Source organism: Dryobates pubescens, chromosome 5, assembly GCF_014839835.1.
Source record: "Dryobates pubescens isolate bDryPub1 chromosome 5, bDryPub1.pri, whole genome shotgun sequence".
Taxonomy (NCBI): domain Eukaryota; kingdom Metazoa; phylum Chordata; class Aves; order Piciformes; family Picidae; genus Dryobates; species Dryobates pubescens.
In genome coordinates this window covers 11805170-11822708 of record NC_071616.1, presented here as the reverse complement: position 1 = coordinate 11822708, position 17539 = coordinate 11805170, and the positions used below count along the sequence as shown (strand labels likewise).

At 44.1% G+C, this 17539-nt stretch overlaps 2 protein-coding genes across 2 annotated transcripts; one reads left to right on the top strand and one right to left on the bottom strand.

Moving 5' to 3' along the window:
• Positions 1 to 1460: 1460 nt before the first annotated feature.
• On the top strand, positions 1461 to 11824 carry PLEK2 (pleckstrin 2). The gene is made up of 9 exons (XM_009897193.2): positions 1461 to 1508; positions 4101 to 4265; positions 5540 to 5721; positions 6455 to 6546; positions 6880 to 7067; positions 7545 to 7646; positions 8392 to 8475; positions 10355 to 10433; positions 11663 to 11824. Exons 1-9 carry the CDS (start codon positions 1461 to 1463, stop codon positions 11788 to 11790), a joined length of 1068 nt encoding a protein of 355 aa, XP_009895495.1. The 3' UTR covers positions 11791 to 11824.
• Positions 11825 to 14085: 2261 nt separating this feature from the next.
• On the bottom strand, positions 14086 to 15633 carry LOC104297287 (galectin-related protein A). The gene is made up of 3 exons (XM_009897194.2): positions 15509 to 15633; positions 14561 to 14735; positions 14086 to 14229 (listed from the first exon to the last, which is right to left on the bottom strand). Exons 1-3 carry the CDS (start codon positions 15631 to 15633, stop codon positions 14086 to 14088), a joined length of 444 nt encoding a protein of 147 aa, XP_009895496.2.
• Between the last annotated feature and the right edge of the window lie 1906 nt (positions 15634 to 17539).

Here is a 17539-nt window from a genome sequence, read left to right as displayed (position 1 = left end):
TCTTTTCATCAGTGAAAGTGGTAATCTGATCTGCTGTGCAAAGACCAAGAGGTCCTTGAGGAGTGATTTCATCTTACTGAACTCTGGACTTTCTTGCATAGCAACAAATGTTTTTGTTTATTGGTTACTCTCCACGTTGTGTTTCTTATCACAGCCCCGAGCTCTGCCCACATGCATCACCTTAATTTTGGTACAAGTCAGGGAATGCTAACAGGGAAGCAAAGACTATTACTTCTGAAGAGCAGCACTCTCTGAAGGACTAATACTGCTTTATTTCATCAGGAAAAGAGTTGATGAACGTATCATATTTATCATGGCCAAGGTCTTCAAAAATGCAATTAAACATCAAAGCTGGTGTTCAGACACAAAAAGGACCTTGGTTTCAGAGGTGCTCAGGAGTTACAGGAGGTCACTGTGTGGTGTTTATTGATCAGATCACACAAAGGGTTCTTGCTTGTGTAAGGATTTAATGTATTAAATTGTCAATCTTGGTTTATAGGTCCGCAGGCCACTGAAAATGGAGTGCTTAGTGGCTTGTGAGGGGTTTGGAGCACAAGACCTGTAAGGAGAGTCTGAGGGAGATGAGGTTGCTTAGCCTGGAGAAGGGGAGGGTCAGGGGAGACCTTATTGCTCTCTACAACTACCTGAAGGGAGTTTGTAGCCAGGTTAGGGTTGGTCTCTTCTCCCAGGCAACCAGCACCAGAACAAGAGGACACAGTCTCGAGCTGTGCCAGGGGAGGTTTAGGCTGGATGTTAGGAAGAAGTTCTTCATAGAAAGAGTGATTGCCCATTGGAATGTGCTGCCCAGGGAGGTGGTGGAGTTACCATCACTGCAGGTGTTTAGGAAGAGACTGGATGGGGTGCTTGGTGCCATGGTTTAGTTGATTAGATGGTGTTGGATGATAGGTTGGACTCGATGATCTCGAAGGTCTCTTCCAACCTGGTTAATTCTATTCTATTCTACAGTAAAATGAATTTTCTAGCAAAAGAAATTACTTTAAATTTTTGCAAGTGTCCTTGTAATCAGAATATTCTAAATGTTATGCTTAAGGTATCCTGACCTGTAGGACCCCAATGAGATGTGTTCATTAGATGAGAAATTTTAAGCAGTGGAGTTGATCAGCCTGAAATTTTAAGGGATGTCACTTTATAATTATTCTTCTCCCTCCTTGATTTGTCATTGTGTGGCTGATCTAAAGTCTGAATTCTTTTGAGATCCTTTTTAGACTTTGTTTTACTTCACAGAGGGCAGGTAACATATCAGAGCCAGCTCACTGTTTAACTAATGTCTCATAGGTAGGAAGAGAGGAGAAAAAAAAACAGGGAAGGGAGAATGCGTCACGCTGGAGGAGGAGGCTGGCAAAGAAAAATGAGCTTTCTTAAATCGTGTGCAGAGGGACAGACTGCCAGGGCTCCAGTGTTCCTCAGCAGGGGCTTGGCTCTCTTCTCTGCTGGCCGCAATGCAGGAAGCAACTGGAGTCCTGAAGGAAGGCTTCCTCGTCAAACGGGTAAGATGTCCTTTGTGTAGTTCAGCTCATATGTGGAAGCTGTTCCTGAGCAGGGACTGGGTAGAGCCAGGGCTCGTTGCAAGGCAGCCAGATGGCTACTGGGTTTGAGGGGCTGCTGCCTACTTCTGGGAAAGAAGCTTCTCCAGCTTTGTGCAGATGCATGCTGAGGGAGCTGCATGAACTGCAGGTGTTAGCTACGCTCCCTCGAGTTTCCTTGTATTTTTCCAGAGGAAAGTGAATCAGCTCTCAGGGTTACTCAGGTGTCAGAAAGCCAATGAGTATGTCTGCACCTAGGGCACACCTCTGCCAAGAGTACATTAAAAAAAACTACCTGGCAAATGACTGCATGGCATCAGTGGAGGTGACCATGGGAGGATGGAGAAAGGGAAGATGTTTTGACAGTCTCTCAAGATAGTTTGTGCCTTCTTTAGTGACCCAGCTAAACAGGAGTTCCCATTTTGTATGAGGATGGAGAACAGACTGCCTTTTTGGAGGTGATCAGGGCAATGTAAATATAGAAATGTATTTGAAATAACTTCTTTCTACACCTCTCAAGCTGTACTGCAATAACATTTTAGCCAAAATGGGGAGAAAGAAAAGAGCTGAAAGGTGATGTCACAGATTTCAGCCTTTTCAACACTACTCTCTGTAGGACTAAGTTGGTCACAGCAGGGACACGAGACGGCAAATTAGCAAGGGGCATAAGCTGCTTTTAGTACTAAGATCCTGCCTCAATAACTCATGTGGTCCTTGATTACACACAAAAAGTGTGATTCAAAGGTTTGTTCAAATCTTTGCCACACCTTGGAAAATGCTTTTCTACAGTACGTGGCAGTGCTTCTGGTGCCAACACGCAGGTAATCCTGCTCAGGAGCTCTCCTGGCAAGCTTCCTGGCCAGCCAGCCAGCTGCCAGCCACGTGAAGCCATGATCTACATGGAAAAGGGCTACATGACCCAAGCTGTTCCTCATCCTCCCTTCTGCAGTCCCAGCTCCTGTTCTCCTCTCTGGGTTACAGTTCTCTCTTAAATATTTGACTACAGAATTTGAGATAGGAAGACAAGATATCATGTGAGTGAGAAGACTAGGATAACAGCAGCACACTGAGCTGTAAATGCCAGTACATCACAAAGAGATACAGTTTGATAGGAAGGAGACCACAAAGATGACTAAAAGGAACCAAAAGAGACAAGAATGGGGATCAAGAGGAAAAAAAAGTAAGAAGGAGTGGGATCAGGTAACAAAACCAGCTTTCTTAGAGAGCAGAAGCAAAGAGATTACCTAAATGCATCATGATTTAATTATACAGTGTAATGTATTATAAATACAAAGTTCATGTGTGGGAGTCAGGTAAAGGCAAAAAGGTAAGGCAACCTCCTGAAAAAGGGAAGTCATCAAGAAGGATAGAAAAGAGCCATAGCAAAGAAAATACTCTTGGGGGGAAAATGTCCAAGGGGACCTTGCAACAGGTGAAAAAACACAGAAGAAAGCAAAGGGGAGGAGAGAACAAACCAGTCAGATAAATTCTATTTAGTGTAAGACAGGAGATATTAGACATAAAGTGCCCTGGATTTTAGACTTATTACCCCACCTTTGCTTGGCAATTGCTGGTTTTCCCCTTTACTCATAGAAGATTAATAAGGTTTGCTTCCTGCCACAACTGGACCTTGCATGTTCCTTTCTTGCTTTGCCCACCACCTCCCAGGTGTCAGAGCTTCCTCTGCCCAGTGCTTTGCCTGCTGGCTGTAATTCTGCAGTGCCTGTAGAACTGCAAGTTAGCTCCACACATCATGAAGCTGGACCTGGCATTGTCAGACAGGACTGAGCCTGTCATAGCCAGCCCTCGCTGGCTTTACTCTCCTGTTGAGATGGACTAAACAGAGCCAGGGGCTGTTTACAGAAAGGGAAGAAGAGGTTTTATCTGTATTCTGGTATTACCCAGGAGGCATTCAACAGCAGTTTCACTCAGTCTTCTGCCATTAAAAAACAGGTTTCCTTTGCAGGAAACAGTAGCATAGGGAATGTTTTAGCTCAGGGGACTGGAGGCAGATAGGATAGAAATAAGCCACTCATCAGCAACAAGAGTGGATGTAAGGAAGAGTCAATTCACCCTGCAAAGAGCTCTCAAAACCATTTGACATCTACAGCCGCATCAAAAGAGAAGAAGACAAAGCACATTAGACACCACACAGGGTCACCAGAGAGGGAGAGATCATCTGCAAGAGTCCACAAACATTTGGATGTAGCCTCGCTCCTGCTCGGTACTGTCAGCAAGCAGATGTGCACCTGAATGACAGCTCTTGGAGAGAATTCGTGTGAGGTTTTGCAAGTAACCATTCTTGCCCAGAAAGGTGTCCTTGATGAAGAAAGAGCAAAGCACCTTTCTATTGCTCCATGGTCTTACAGTGATAGAGCTGTGCTGTTTTGTTGCTAAAAATGTGTATTTCAGGGAGACTAGAACTCATGATTACTTCTGGACTTTCTCTTTGTGCAGTTTCCCGTTAGTTTATGATATTTTTACACACACACACAAAATGTGGTCATTTCTCAATGCTTGTGCTGAAGTTAACTCTGTGAATTTCTTCCCCTTTAGGGGCATATTGTTCGTAACTGGAAAGTGAGATGGTTCGTTCTGCTTCAGGATAAGCTGCTCTATTACAAAGTTGAAGCAGGCAAGAAGGAGCCTTCTCCAAAGGGCAGGATACTTTTGGATGGCTGCACTATTACTTGTCCGTGCCTGGAGTATGAGAACAGACCGGTATGACTGCAAAAATGTATCCCTTCTCAGGGACACTCACTTCCTAACTTCTCCCTAGTCTTTTCCTCCCCTCTTGACTTCTTTCACTGAATCATAGAATGTTAGGGGCTGGAAAGGACCTGGAAAGATCACCTAGTCCACTCCCCCTGCCAGAGAAGATCACACAGGAACGCATCCAGACAGGTCTTGAATATCTCCAGAGAGGGATACTCCACAGCACCCCTGGGCAGCCTGTTCCTGTGTTCTCCCACCCCCACAGTGAAAAAAGTTTTACTTCTGTTTACATGGAACTTCCTATGCTTCAATTTCCATGGCCCCTTGGGCTGTCATTGGGCATTCTTTGGTTATGACAACTGTATCACTAGGATGCTTCTAGGATTAGGCCCATCCAGAAGCAAGCTGCTGTTAGCAGTGTAAACAGGACAAGCAACGGACTCCCTCATTGTGTCTTTGTTGTGCTCTGTGTCCAAAGCCAAGTCCCAGCCATAACAAAAAAAACCAAACAAAACAAACCACAAAAAAATCCCCAAACTAGCCAACCAACCAAAACCCACAAAAAATAACAAGAAGAATCACATCCTAACACACAGTGTGGGAAGAATAAATATAATGCATTGGCCCAACAGTGTGTGAGGAGAGGACATGGCCAGCTCAATAAAATCTGAGGGGAAAGGGAGAGAAGGAAAGCTTATCATCTATGGTAGTTGCCTTAAGTCCTGTCTGCACCCTTGCAGTGCTCCCAGGCCAGCAAGCCAGACTCCTGGAAAGGTGAAATATCGTTGCTGTGCATTGTTTCCAGCAAGAGGGCTCTAGAAAGAACACTGCCTCCTGCAGTTCCCTACTTACCCATGGGCAGGAGCAATTAGACTTCCTCTGGGTGCAGCCACAAGGGAAATGACTCTGGGAGTTGCTATTTCAGTACTTCTCATGGCAGGGAAGCACTAGTGAGAGTTAGTAGCTGTTCAGAAACAAGAGATCTGGATTTGAAAACTCCATATTCAGCAGCACACTCTTACATAATCCACTACCCAGATGGTCTGCTCTCTTTTAACTTCCACAAGTTCTATGCATACAAACTACGCCTAGAACTGAAAGAGGTGAATGTGAGGTAGGGGGAAGCAAAAACCTGAGTCGTGCCCCCATCCCTCTGGACAAGTGCTACTCTGTATTGCTCAAACTTACTTTTGTCACTTAAACCAGTGCTAATAGAATCAAAATGCAAGTGGAGGACAGTAGCTAAATGATGTTATTGCTTTGCACTTCCCTCTCCACAGCTAGTCATCAAACTAAAGACAAAAACCAATACAGACTATTTCCTTGAATGTTGCTCCAGGGAGGAGCGAGACTCTTGGGCTTTGGACATCACTGGAGCTATTCATGCTGGCCACCCAGTACAGGTTCAAGAGCTTCACAGAAAGAAGAACTCTTTCAAACTGCTTGAGAATATTAGCCTCCAGTAAGTGTATATAGATTTTCCTTGTGCTATCTCTGCAGTCTGCAAAGCAGCTGAGCTGATGGATGAGGAGGGTCAAGGGAAGCTCCTCTCTGCACAGATTTGCTCCCACATGGCCAGGTGCCTCTAAGCTGGCCTCTCTGTCTTATTTTTGCACATAGTCTTGCCAGGGTATGGGAATCACTTTTTCCCGACCATCATTTGTTGAGAGTATGGGGGTTCTGCATAGGCACCTCATTGCTGGCTTGAAGACCCTCCTAGTCAGCTGCAAAGGTTCTCACTGGGGAGATGTATTACCTCAGATGATGGAATGTCAGGAAAAGACTGAGCGATGACATTGTTCATGCCATGCTGATGAACTTTCAAAGCTGGTAGCTGGAATCTAGCCTACTAGGATTTTGTGGGTGCATGATGCTAAACAAGAGGAAACAAAACTAATCAAGACATTTTAAAATCACATTAATCTGATTGATGTTGAGAAGGGTAATGGAGGCTGGTTATAGCTCAAGTTGAAGTACTTTAAATTAAATGATACCTGGTGAGACATCTTGTTTAGCACTGCTGTTGGGAGAGTAGTTTTCCTATACCACACTTAGAACAAAACTTCTGGGGCAGTTTCTCAGCTGCTTCCCATCTTTATGTTGGTAATCACGAGGATATCCCAGGCACTGACAGAAGTATGTGGAAATTTCTGCCTTTCTATTCTACTATCCTGGTCCTGTGCTCTCTTTTACAGCCACATAGTGGAGAGAATGTGCGACAGCAGTACTGGAATTAAGCTGACTCGCAACTTGGAGCAAGGCAGCAGATACAAAGAGACCTTCACAGGTACACCTACTGCAGGAAAAGAGCTTCCTCACATCTGACACACTGTGTTGCAGAGACAAGGGGGCTACTGAATTGCCTTCATTGTGGGATCAGTTACAGCCCAGTGGAAAGCAGTGATGCAGCCCAGCTTTCCAACACCTTTTGTCTTCTGCTCTTTGGTTGTGTGGAAGGACATGTAGGACCCCATGCTATCAGTCAACTTTGCACTTCATTGACAGTCTTTGTGATGGTGCCAAAATTTTTCAGCAGAGGAAGACCTGTGTGTCAGGAGACCATTTGTCTCCCATGGAAGAGCACATTGTCTTGATATGAGAGCTGCTGTTCTCCCTGCAGGTTCTGCCCTCGTAGACTGGCTCATCTCCAACAGCTTTGCTGTGTCACGATTTGAAGCTGTCACCTTGGCATCCATGCTGATGGAGGAGAACTTCATCAAGCCCGTGGGAGCCCGCAGCACTGAGGCCACACGCTACAGTGACATCTCTGAGCAGTTCCTCGATGACTCCTCCGCACTGTACATGTTTGTAAGTGCTGCAGCTGCCAACAGACGCTCCTCTGCCCCTCCTCGTCCCTCCTCACCCTTGATTTGGGACAGTAGCAAAGACAACAGAGCATGCAACCAGAGGCAAGATCTGCAGGCTATGAAAGCAAAGACAGAAGGAACACCTGTAGGATTTTAGTAATACTAACATTTGCATTGGAAGGATCTATAAATTACCCAGTGAAGCACTAAAAGGGGTATGTCCCTCGAGTGCCCTGCTGTGTTTGTGTTTGAATGGGTCCAGGCTGTACTTACACCACAACTCAGAGCCACAGGGTGTGGGTTGGCTTTACAGCTACAACGTGTTACTTGTAAATCTCTGGTCTACAAAGCTGAGCAGCAGGGCTACAGACTAGAATTTATTCAGGAGTAGAATTTAACTCAGGGGAAATAAAATGCAGAAGCCAAAAGCATGCTTAGATTAGAAAGAAAAGTGGAACCTTTTTTCCTCCTTTTGCAGGCTGAAAGCAGTAACAAAAATACTGTTTCCAAGGAAGAGCTGCATTTCAACATCTCTGAGCTAAGCGGCACAATCGTGAAGCAAGGATTCTTAGTGAAACAGGTGAGTATGGTTCTTTGAGCCTTCACTGGGAAACAAGAAAAATGGCAACTCTCTGAGCTTCTCAGAGAATAAATGTGATTTATACCAGCACAGCTGGGGTGTTGTGGCCAGCAGAGCTAATTTGTCTGCCAGGACTACTGTCAGACATCATGTGGTGGAGTTATAAAGAAGTGAGCTGTGGGATTGCTCAGGCAGGATTAATAGGATATTCTGCAGAGGCAGGGCAGGAGATGAAAGCCACCCAGGAGCCTCTCCCTACAGGCAGCAGCAGTCAGGGACAGCCTGCAGGGGTCCCAGTCCTTCACTGGTGCTGAGGCCCAGCAGCAAACCTCCAGGGGCGGGGGATGCTCTTGGGGTCTGGCACAGGCTTGCAGTGCTGTCCTGCACTGTCAGCAGCTGCGAGTTCTGGGGGACAAAGAGGAAAGAGCTGTGAAAGGACCTGTATTGCATGGGTTTTCAATCCAACACCCATATTCAATCTGAAAGTAAGAGCAGGAATCAGGGATATATTCCTTTGATCCTGTCACTTTGCTTGCTTGGTTCTCAGCACAAGGAAGGGAGAGAGGCAGAAGTAACCAGTGTCAGGGAAGATTTTTCTCTGTTAGCTCCAAACCCCTCTTTTTTTCAGTACTTGTTGATGTTTCCCCTACAGCCTGCAGGGGAATGACCATTTCAGGAGGCACTTACTGGCAGTAACTTTAATTATCCTGTTACTGATGGTAATTTGAATTATCCTGTTTTGCAGGGGCACAAGAGAAAAAACTGGAAGGTGAGGAGATTTGTTTTGAGAGCTGATCCTGCTTTTTTGCACTACTATGATCCCACTAAGGTATGTGAGTGGGGAGTTACTACCCTAGAAATCCTCTTACAGACCTAAACATTAGAATGAAAATACAATTATGCTGTAAATGTTTCCAAATTTCCTTCTGGGTTCCTTTGTGCATTTCCTAGGGAATAAGACCTCTCTGTCCTCTTACCCTTGACTTTGTCCTTGTAGGATTTTCTGTCCTTGCATCTCCCCTTCTGTCTTTTCTCCAGTGACATTCTTTTTCCTTAGCCAAGAGGCAGCAATCTTCTTGGTATTGGTCAGCTGCTGTGCCCACACAGTCTGGGCCACAGCAACCAGCACCAGAACAAGAGGACACATTCTCAAGCTGCACCAGGGGAAGTTTAGGCTCGAGGTGAGGAGAAAGTTCTTCACAGAGAGAGTTGTTAGCCATTGGAATGTGCTGCCCAGGGAGGTGGTGGAGTCACTGTCCCTAGAGGTGTTCAAGAGGGGATTGGATGTGGCACTTGGTGCCTTGGTCTAGTAGTCATGAGGTGTTGGGTGACAGGTTGGACTTGATGATTTGAGGTCTTTTCCAACCTTGTTGATTCTGTGTTTTGGTAGTGATTCCTCCTGGGATGACATCTCACCACTTAAGGTACATACTGCTACTGGGATTCTTTTACATTCTTATTCCAACACTGAACAGGGTCTCCTTGATGCTGAAGTATTTATAGGAACTTCTGCTACTCAGTTTTAAACTTGCTCAGGGAATAGTAGAATTTCTGTCTATGGATATAATAATCAATGTGAACAACCCAGGAGGGCATGTGGATCCATCAGCCTCAGAAGCATAGAGTTCCAGAATGTCCAATAGGTTGCTGGAAAAAAAAAGTATAGAAATGTTTTGTGTAACTTTTAAAGGCAGTAAAACCAACATAACAGTGATAAGAGCTTATGGAGCTGGTTCAATTTTTGTTATCTGTTTCTTTGTGTGTTTGTTTGTCTGGTTGGTTTCTCGTTGTTTGGTTTGGTTTGGTTTGTTTCTTTGTTTGGGTTGGGGTTTTTTTGTACTGCAACTCACCCTTGTAATGCTGTAAACTCAAACTGCAGAACCTGAAGATCAAATAAGAGAGCCACCCTGCTAGTGAAAACAGTCATTTTTTTTCACCCATAGAGTCCCAGTGAAAAGGAACAAGCTAAAAACTTGCAGAAATATGTATCTGGGGTTTTTGCTATGAGATCTCATTGCAAGACCATGAATAAGTTTGAAATGTGACTGTTAGCCTGCCTGTGTGCTAGGGCAACAAGGGGGGTGAGAGGCTTTGAGCACAAGCCCTGTGAGGAGAGGCTGAGGGAGCTGGGATTGTTTAGCCTGGAGAAGAGGAGGCTCAGGGGAGACCTTATTGCTGTCTACAACTACCTGAAGGGAGGTTGTAGCCAGGAAGGCGTTGGTCTCTTCTCCCAGGCAACCAGCACCAGAACAAGAGGATGTAGTCTCAAGCTGTGCCAGGGGAAGTTCAGGCTTGAGGTGAGGAGAAAGTTCTTCACTGAGAGAGTTGTTAGCCATTAGAATGTGCTGCCCAGGGAGGTGGTGAAGTCTCCATCCCTGGAGGTGTTCAAGAGGGGATTGGATGTGGCACTTGGTGCCATGGTTTAGTCATGAAGTCTGTGGTGACAGGTTGGACTTGATGACCTTTGAGAACCTTGGTGATTCTGTGATTCACCATTCCCAGCTACATCAGGGAAACATCTGAGACTGGAAGAACACAGCGAGGCATTTAAGTACAAGTCCTAATTGACTTCTCTTGTGACATGGATGTTTTGTATCTGGATAGACTGGCATTACATCTCTGCCTCAGTAAAAATAATTTATCTGCTCTGGGAAAGTATTTTCATGATGATATTTTCCAGGTATGCCTCATTTCCTCTTTCTTGGCAGGAAGACAACAGGCCGGTGGGTGGATTTTCTCTTCGTGGCTGTCTTGTCTCAGCTCTGGAGGACAACGGAGTCCCAGCAGGTAAGCACAAGCCTCTAAACTTTTGTATGCAATTATTTATGCCATCCAAAATCATTGAGTGTGGGGTTATGTGTATGGCTGTGTCTGCATACACAAGTGGGCTGGTCTTTTCTCTCACAAGAAAGTGAAGAGCCATATAATGGCTCTTGGTGAGGAGAAAGTTCTTCACCGAGAGAGTCATTCGTCATTGGAATGGGCTGCCCAGGGAGGTGGTGGAGTCACCATCCCTGGAGGTGTTCAAGAGGAGATTGGATGTGGCACTTGGTGCCATGGTCTAGTCATGAGGTCTGTGGTGACAGGTTGGACTTGATCTTTGAGGTCTCTTCCAACCTTAGTGATACTGTGATAATCAAAAATCCCCATGTTGCTGTGTCGCCCATGCCAGAGGGGATTTTTTAAAGCCTTAGTTCCATTTATCTTTGATGTTCCTCTTTTTATGGGTTTTTCTCAGTCAGATGACTCTGAGCCAGTCCCAGAACACTGATTAATATTGCAGAGTTAATAGAAAATGAGGGAATATCATCTTTCTGGATGCTGTTTAAATGAACGTACTGAGGCATCCCCTGTTGTTATCACTTTTCTGTATGTCCTCTCTACTTATGCTGCTACCTTTTCCTTTTTGATCTTCTACACCTCAAATGTAGGGAGAGACATAAAGACAGCAATACAAAACCCAGTTCTCATAGTGCATATGCACAGCTTAGGCATTTCTAGAACCTCAGCTGTTTCTGCTGTTAAAGGGATTTATTTTATGACCCAGTGTGTGGATCTTTAATAGGGAGCATCTTTCTAAAGACAAAAGACAGGGTTTGAAAAAGATGTTGTCCAGGGTGGGGGACAATGAAGAACAAAGGAGCTCTTTGCTGAGAGGAACCTGAGGATGGACAGGAGTAAAATTAATCTGCTGCACAAAGTGGTAGGGAGTTAATCCCTCCACTGTGTAACTTAAGTGAGATTCTCCATCTAAACAGCAGCTCTTTTACGTATGATGCATAGCACACAGTAGTTCACATGATCTGTGTGAAGGGTGTCTGTACTACATATTTCTTTTTGCAGAAGGAAAATCAAAACCACAAGAGCTTTAGATGTCTTATCTATGGAAGTTCTGATACTCTAATTTGCTAAATTAAAATTCTTCCCTATGAAGCTTCATATCCACCACAAAGCATTTTCCTACACACCTTCTTCATCTGGCCCCCCTTTTTTTCTCCTTTCTTTTCCCTCTGCAGGAGTGAAGGGCAATGTGCAAGGCAACCTCTTCAAAATCATTACCAAAAAGGACATTCATTATTACATCCAGGCTAGCTCCAAGGCAGAGCGAGCGCAGTGGATTGAGGCAATCAAACCACTGACATGAGTAAGGTGGACTCTGTGATAAATGACAAGTCATATTTGTGACCAAGGTTCCTGCTCTCATTTTCTGGGAGCACTGGTTTGGGGTGTTTTGGTTTGGTTTGGTTTTTGTTTGCTTTTGTTTCACTTTTTGTTGTTTTGTTTTTCCATTGGACATTCTATTTTTTTGTTATTTGTACTGCCCTAGCACCTAGCAATTCCTGGCAGACCTGCATCCTAAGTGCCTTGGTGTCATGTAGACTCAGGATGATTCTCCACCAAGAACTTCCCACCTAAAGAAGAGACAACAGACAGCAGATGGCTATAGACAAACAGGGCTTTGCAAGGAAAGACTGGAATATAATATTCCAAGATGGAAGAAAATAATAATTTCATGTATCTGACAGATCTGAGTTGTGCTTTATCCTAAAGCAGAAATGCTTTGCTCCTTTCCCCTTTATAAAGGGGCTCATAAATCTAGTTAGTTAAGGCTTGACTGAATTGAAGTCACAGAAGATCCTGGTGTCTGAGACTGCCTTTCTTTGTATACCACAAGAATCTTGTGCTAAGTGTGCTAAACCACAATCCAACTGCCAGGATAATTGCTACTGTGAAACAAACCAGGGGTCTATCTGTCCATCCATCTACCATTTGCTTCTCTGCAAGGCTGGAAAAGACCAAAGGATTCTCCTCTCCTTTATATAGGTTATTCTTGTGCCAATAATGGCCCATAGCAGTACAGGAACCTGAGTATCAAGTTAGACTAGTGGCAGTTATGCCAGTCAATGGCTGGTGCTGAATATACTGGAAGAATTCACTCAGCCATAGAAGCCAGACTTTTCCTCCCGATTATCAACCTAAGTTCATTTATGTGGAGCACCACTGGGACTGAGAACTCCAATAGCAGTTCTGACTATTGTATTTTCTATTTTAAGCAATTAAAATCCCCATTATTTATCTACTAGACTTGACTTTGGTATCATTACATACATATATATAAGTTCACTGCATTTGAATCTTCTGTGCTCTTTAGACATGATTTTTCTCAGAGGTTAGTCTAAGAAAACAAGGGTTTCATACACTGTAAACTTAGATTAATAAAGACATTTATATGATACATTCTGCCTCACAACAGAGGGAGAATGGAATGTATGAGATGATTAAAACACCTGACCAGCCTGCTGATATATTATTTTAATACAATTCCTTGTGCTTTCTGGGTACCTGTATCTGACAGCCAGACTCTGCAGAGCCTCTAAAAGCCCTCAGACCACAGCATGCTATATACCCCCACTGAAGTCTGAGAGGAATTTGATAGCCCTCTACCTATGGAAACAGCTCCTCACAGATTATTTTGTGTTGTTGTTGTTGTTCTCCAGGTTATGTGCTGTAAACATCTTCATCTCACCTAGAAGCTCCCCTTCATCATGTGTTACAATGCAACAGATCCAAAGGCAGCAGCTATGATATATGCATAAATAGGTATTAGAAGAGCCATGTATTTAGGACTGCTGTCTAAATCTACAGCAATGAAATAACAGCACAACACTCAAATATTTCAATTATTTAACATATTTAATACTTCAAATATTTAACAGAGCTGGTAAAGAAGTTTGCCAGCAAAGATGCAGTTTTAATTAGATACAAGAATGGGCAAAGAAGTTTCAGCTACAGATACCATTTCCTAGGGCTGGTCCAGAGAAGACTGTGAAATCCACAGTTGTTGAAACCTCTGAATTCACAAGAATGTTACCTGCAAGAGTCAGGAATGCTGCTAAGGTATTTATTGCTCTGTACCTGGAAGCACTTTGTGCTGACCGAGCCAAGATACCAGGAAAAGCAACTCCTTCTTGATAACGTGAGCCATGCTGGGGGCCTGCCAGGCTTCCTTATTCTCACTTATAAGGAAATCTTCTGCTTCTCTTCCCTTGGTCCCACCACATGCATACTGCCTAGTTCTTGTCATAGAGTTGACAGCCATCCCATTGTAGAATGCTTATCTCCACTGAGCTGGTATGTGTGAGGGTTAGGGGCCATGAGGATGTGAGATGTTGCATAGTATCAGAAATCTTGCAGTATGGGGGCTGAGCAGGTATTTCAGCAAAGGCCCTCTGATTTACCTGGACCAGCCATAGTTGTGCAATTGCTGAGAGCAACTGAAAGAAAAGAACAAAGTGTATGTTTCAAACACATCAGCAAATGAAAAAGATAAAGTTCCCACTCTCCAGAATCAGCCAGGGTGAAAAGACAAAACATTTCTCAGACAGGAGAAAATACATTTGCCTCTGTCCTCTGCTGATGCTGTGGTTTCTTTCTTCTCTCAAGCCACTTTGGTAAGCTTGATGTCCCCCGTGATCTGCAAAGCTTTCACTAAGTTGAGAGGCTGAATACGGTGACTGAAGTCACAGAGCTGCCGTCCATCAAGCAAGACTCGTATTTGCTGGTGTTCACATAAGAGTTCCATCTGCAGTGGAGAAGGAGAGGGGAGGGTGTTAGAGATGAGTTCATGAGTATGGACTTAGAACCCCATACGATGGGAATAGTGAAGCACAAAGTCTGTCAGTTCTGAAATGCCCTCAATAAATAACCTACCCACTGCTGAGATGATACTCTAAGCAAGCTCTTTCACTAAGACTGGAGAAAGGAATAGACCTCTCTCTTCAGGGCTTGAACTGGTGCTCTCTGTGCCACACTAGACTAACCTGGCAATGTCAATAGCTAGCTCTCTGTAGGCATAGCCTTCAGCCTTTTCCATCTTCTTTTCTTCACCCTATTCATATCACCTTAAAAATTACCTTAAATGTGTCTCCTGCTGTAAATGGGAAGTAGGGAATAGTCTTCTCTTCTCTTCCCCACTTCCCAGCAATTCGAGCATTTCGGGTGATGGATTTGTCACTAAAGTTAACTGTAAACAACAGCCCAACATCTTTGCTTGCATCCACTGGATCACAGAGGAGAGTCACTGAAAAGCTGGAGAAAAACAACAGTTAAATGACTAGGACTTTCAGACATATGAAAGGACATGGTTGAATGTGGCAGATGCCTATAAAGAGTAGAGATAGACATTGACTTCCTGTCAGACTGAAACATGGGACTCCTACAGGTTTAGAAGCTGCAGAAAGGGGTGAGAAGAGACTGATCTTTGTTTCTGCTCCAGTTTCCAGTAGGCTGCTAGAATCTTCTGATGCTGCTTTCCCTCTCTTGTGAATGAACTCAAACCAACATGCATGAGCCAATTCTAATTTGTGTCCTAAAGGAGGTTATGCTGAACTCTTCACCAGTGGAAGCACTGATCAAAAAACTTGTACAGATAAGCATAGCTGCTGCTCATCCAAATTAAACACATCAACGAACCTGCACTTCCTGTGCCAACCCCACTGTTCTTCACATGGTGTTTGTTCCAGCCCCCCACAAACAACTGAGATGCAGGTTCAGAATTGCACCTCTTCTTTGGGGGGCGGGGAAGGGAGGGGAGAATGCCACTTGTGTGCCCACTCCAGCTCACATGAGATAAGAGCAAGGAGTAGAAAATCCTGACAAGGCAGTTAGAAAGGCTGACCAGTGAGTTCTTTCTTGCCCTTTAAATCTCAGTTTAAGCAGGAAAATGAAATATAGCTGTAAGTTATGAATCTGTCTGACTTTATTCCTCCAAAGAGCACAGGCCTTCAAGGAATCTCTTGAATTTGGAAGACAGGTAGGAGCATGTGTGATGGCATGAAGCCCCCGCCAGCACCTTCACATACCTCTTCGGATTGGAGTGCACCATTCCTATGACTGTGAGTTTCATGGCTGGTCTCAGGCCACCTTTAATTTCACCAACATACTGCTCCACCTGCAGGTACAGTGAAAATGTGCTGCTGTAGGTCATGCCGTGGGTAAATCAGCTTTAACAGCTGTTTAGGTCACCTCATGTAACTCAACCTCATTGGATTTAAAAAATATTTCTGGCCTGAAGTACTTCTTGCACTTTTGGCATAAATTCTGTTAGTCCTGGTATCTGAGGCAAGTGAGAGGGCCACCAGAACTGAATGGTTGCTAGAGAGGCATCAGCTGCCTGACAGGACTGCTGGCTCCAGGGGGCAGTTCTGGCCAAACTGCTGCCTGTAAGTCAAGTGGCCACCGTCAGTGCTCCACATGACTAATACCTTTTACTGACAGCTCTGACACATGCCTCAGGTTGCTCTGGGAACAGCCACCACTGACTTCAGGTGACTGATGCCACTCTCCAGGACAAGAGCAGGTGCTGCAAGTGCTGCGGTGACCCACGTCTCATGAGTGACAGGACCCAGATAGCTGACAAACCTGCGATGAGATGGTGCTGACACAATGAATCTGGTTGCAGCAGATCAAAAGCTTTGTGGCAGCATGACACAAGACTCTCTGTGAACTTATTCTGCCAGCACAAATTTGGTAACACATTTTGGTAGGCTAACTTGATGCCATCAGGCCAGGTAATCTTTGTCCTCTGCCATAAGAGCACAATAAAAGCACAAAGCCATTAGAGATGCTGCCCAGGTGCTGCATGTTGGAAGAAATGCAACCATGTCCTCACGGGTGATCCCTGTCACACCTCTCCCCTTCACTTTTTCAAAGCCAGAGAATGGCTTCTTGCTGGATCTACTTTTGTAACATTCACAGAAACCTGTAATTACAACCTCCACCCAAAGATCACAGCTACATTTACTTGCTTCAAGTAATTCTCTAATTGCTTCAGCAATTAGAAACCAGTGCAAGCATTGGCTGAAATGGAGAAATAAAAGAGAGAGCTTGGAAATAAGTGATAGGGACTTTGGAGACATTTAGAGACTTTAGAGGCATTTCAGAAATGGCTTTAAGATGTAAATGCCAGAATGCTACACTGCTGCATGTAATTGCTCCCTATGCAGATTCACTTAGAAAGAAGCTGCTACAAAACACCAAGTGTTATTAGCAATTTGTGTGGCACTGATAATATTGCAAGGCAATGCACCACAGACCCTATTTCAGATAAAAAGTACTGTATCATTCCAATGCTCCAAGGTGAAAATTCAGACATTTTTTTTGTGCTAGAAGACCTGCAGAATATGTGGTTTGAGAAGCACTGCATCAGCATGGAAACCCATGGACTTCTGTTCACAGCAAATTAGTGCCCATTCCAGTGCAAGCTGCTGTGGGTATTTCATACTTATTTTAAATTCTGAGAAACATAACCAAGATCAGATTTTTAAAGTATTGAATACCAGCTTGCTTATCAGAGACACAAATTCAAGGTGAAAAATGTTTTGCCTATACCCCATATCCTAATTTCAGTGTGCAGGTTATCTCTCCTTCTAAGATGGCCTTAAATTATGTGTAAATTCTTTTCCCATCTTGATTTTTACATCCAGCCATTTACAGCTTCACAGATACATTAATAAACATCTAATTCCTAGCAAGGCCAATACTGGGAGAAGTTAATTAAAAAGTACCATCAAAAATGGCAGCACTGCTGCTGTTAGCAATGGGCACTTACCCTTGCAGAAGTGAGTGGGTGACTCCAGTAGGTATGTTTTGAACTTTGTAACAACCAATATGTCTTATATGAGGGAGTCTGACTGTAAGGAGATCCTTTAAACTGGATAAAGCAATTAGAGAGTAGGTAATAAGCATAAAAAATCCCAGGCTAAATTAACTTCATCCTCCTGCAGGTCCTGTGTCACACTAAAGCACCTTCCTCTGCTGCACAAGAGAGAAAATGATACCCTAAACTGAAAGCACACATTGAGAAATGTTTTGCATAGAGCTGCACTTTAGTA

Bases quoted from the DNA above. Each gene is read 5' to 3' on its own strand.
- LOC104297287 (XM_009897194.2), bottom strand. From the start codon at position 15,633: ATGACCTACAGCAGCACATTTTCACTGTACCTGCAGGTGGAGCAGTAT. The intron at 14,736-15,508 runs GTATGTGAAGGT...GTTTTTCTCCAG, and splicing joins GTGCACTCCAATCCGAAGAG to CTTTTCAGTGACTCTCCTCT. The intron at 14,230-14,560 runs GTAATTTTTAAG...TCTCCACTGCAG, and splicing joins CAGCAGGAGACACATTTAAG to ATGGAACTCTTATGTGAACA.
- PLEK2 (XM_009897193.2), top strand. From the start codon at position 1,461: ATGCAGGAAGCAACTGGAGTCCTGAAGGAAGGCTTCCTCGTCAAACGG. The intron at 6,547-6,879 runs GTACACCTACTG...TTCTCCCTGCAG, and splicing joins ATACAAAGAGACCTTCACAG to GTTCTGCCCTCGTAGACTGG. The intron at 7,068-7,544 runs GTAAGTGCTGCA...CTCCTTTTGCAG, and splicing joins CCTCCGCACTGTACATGTTT to GCTGAAAGCAGTAACAAAAA.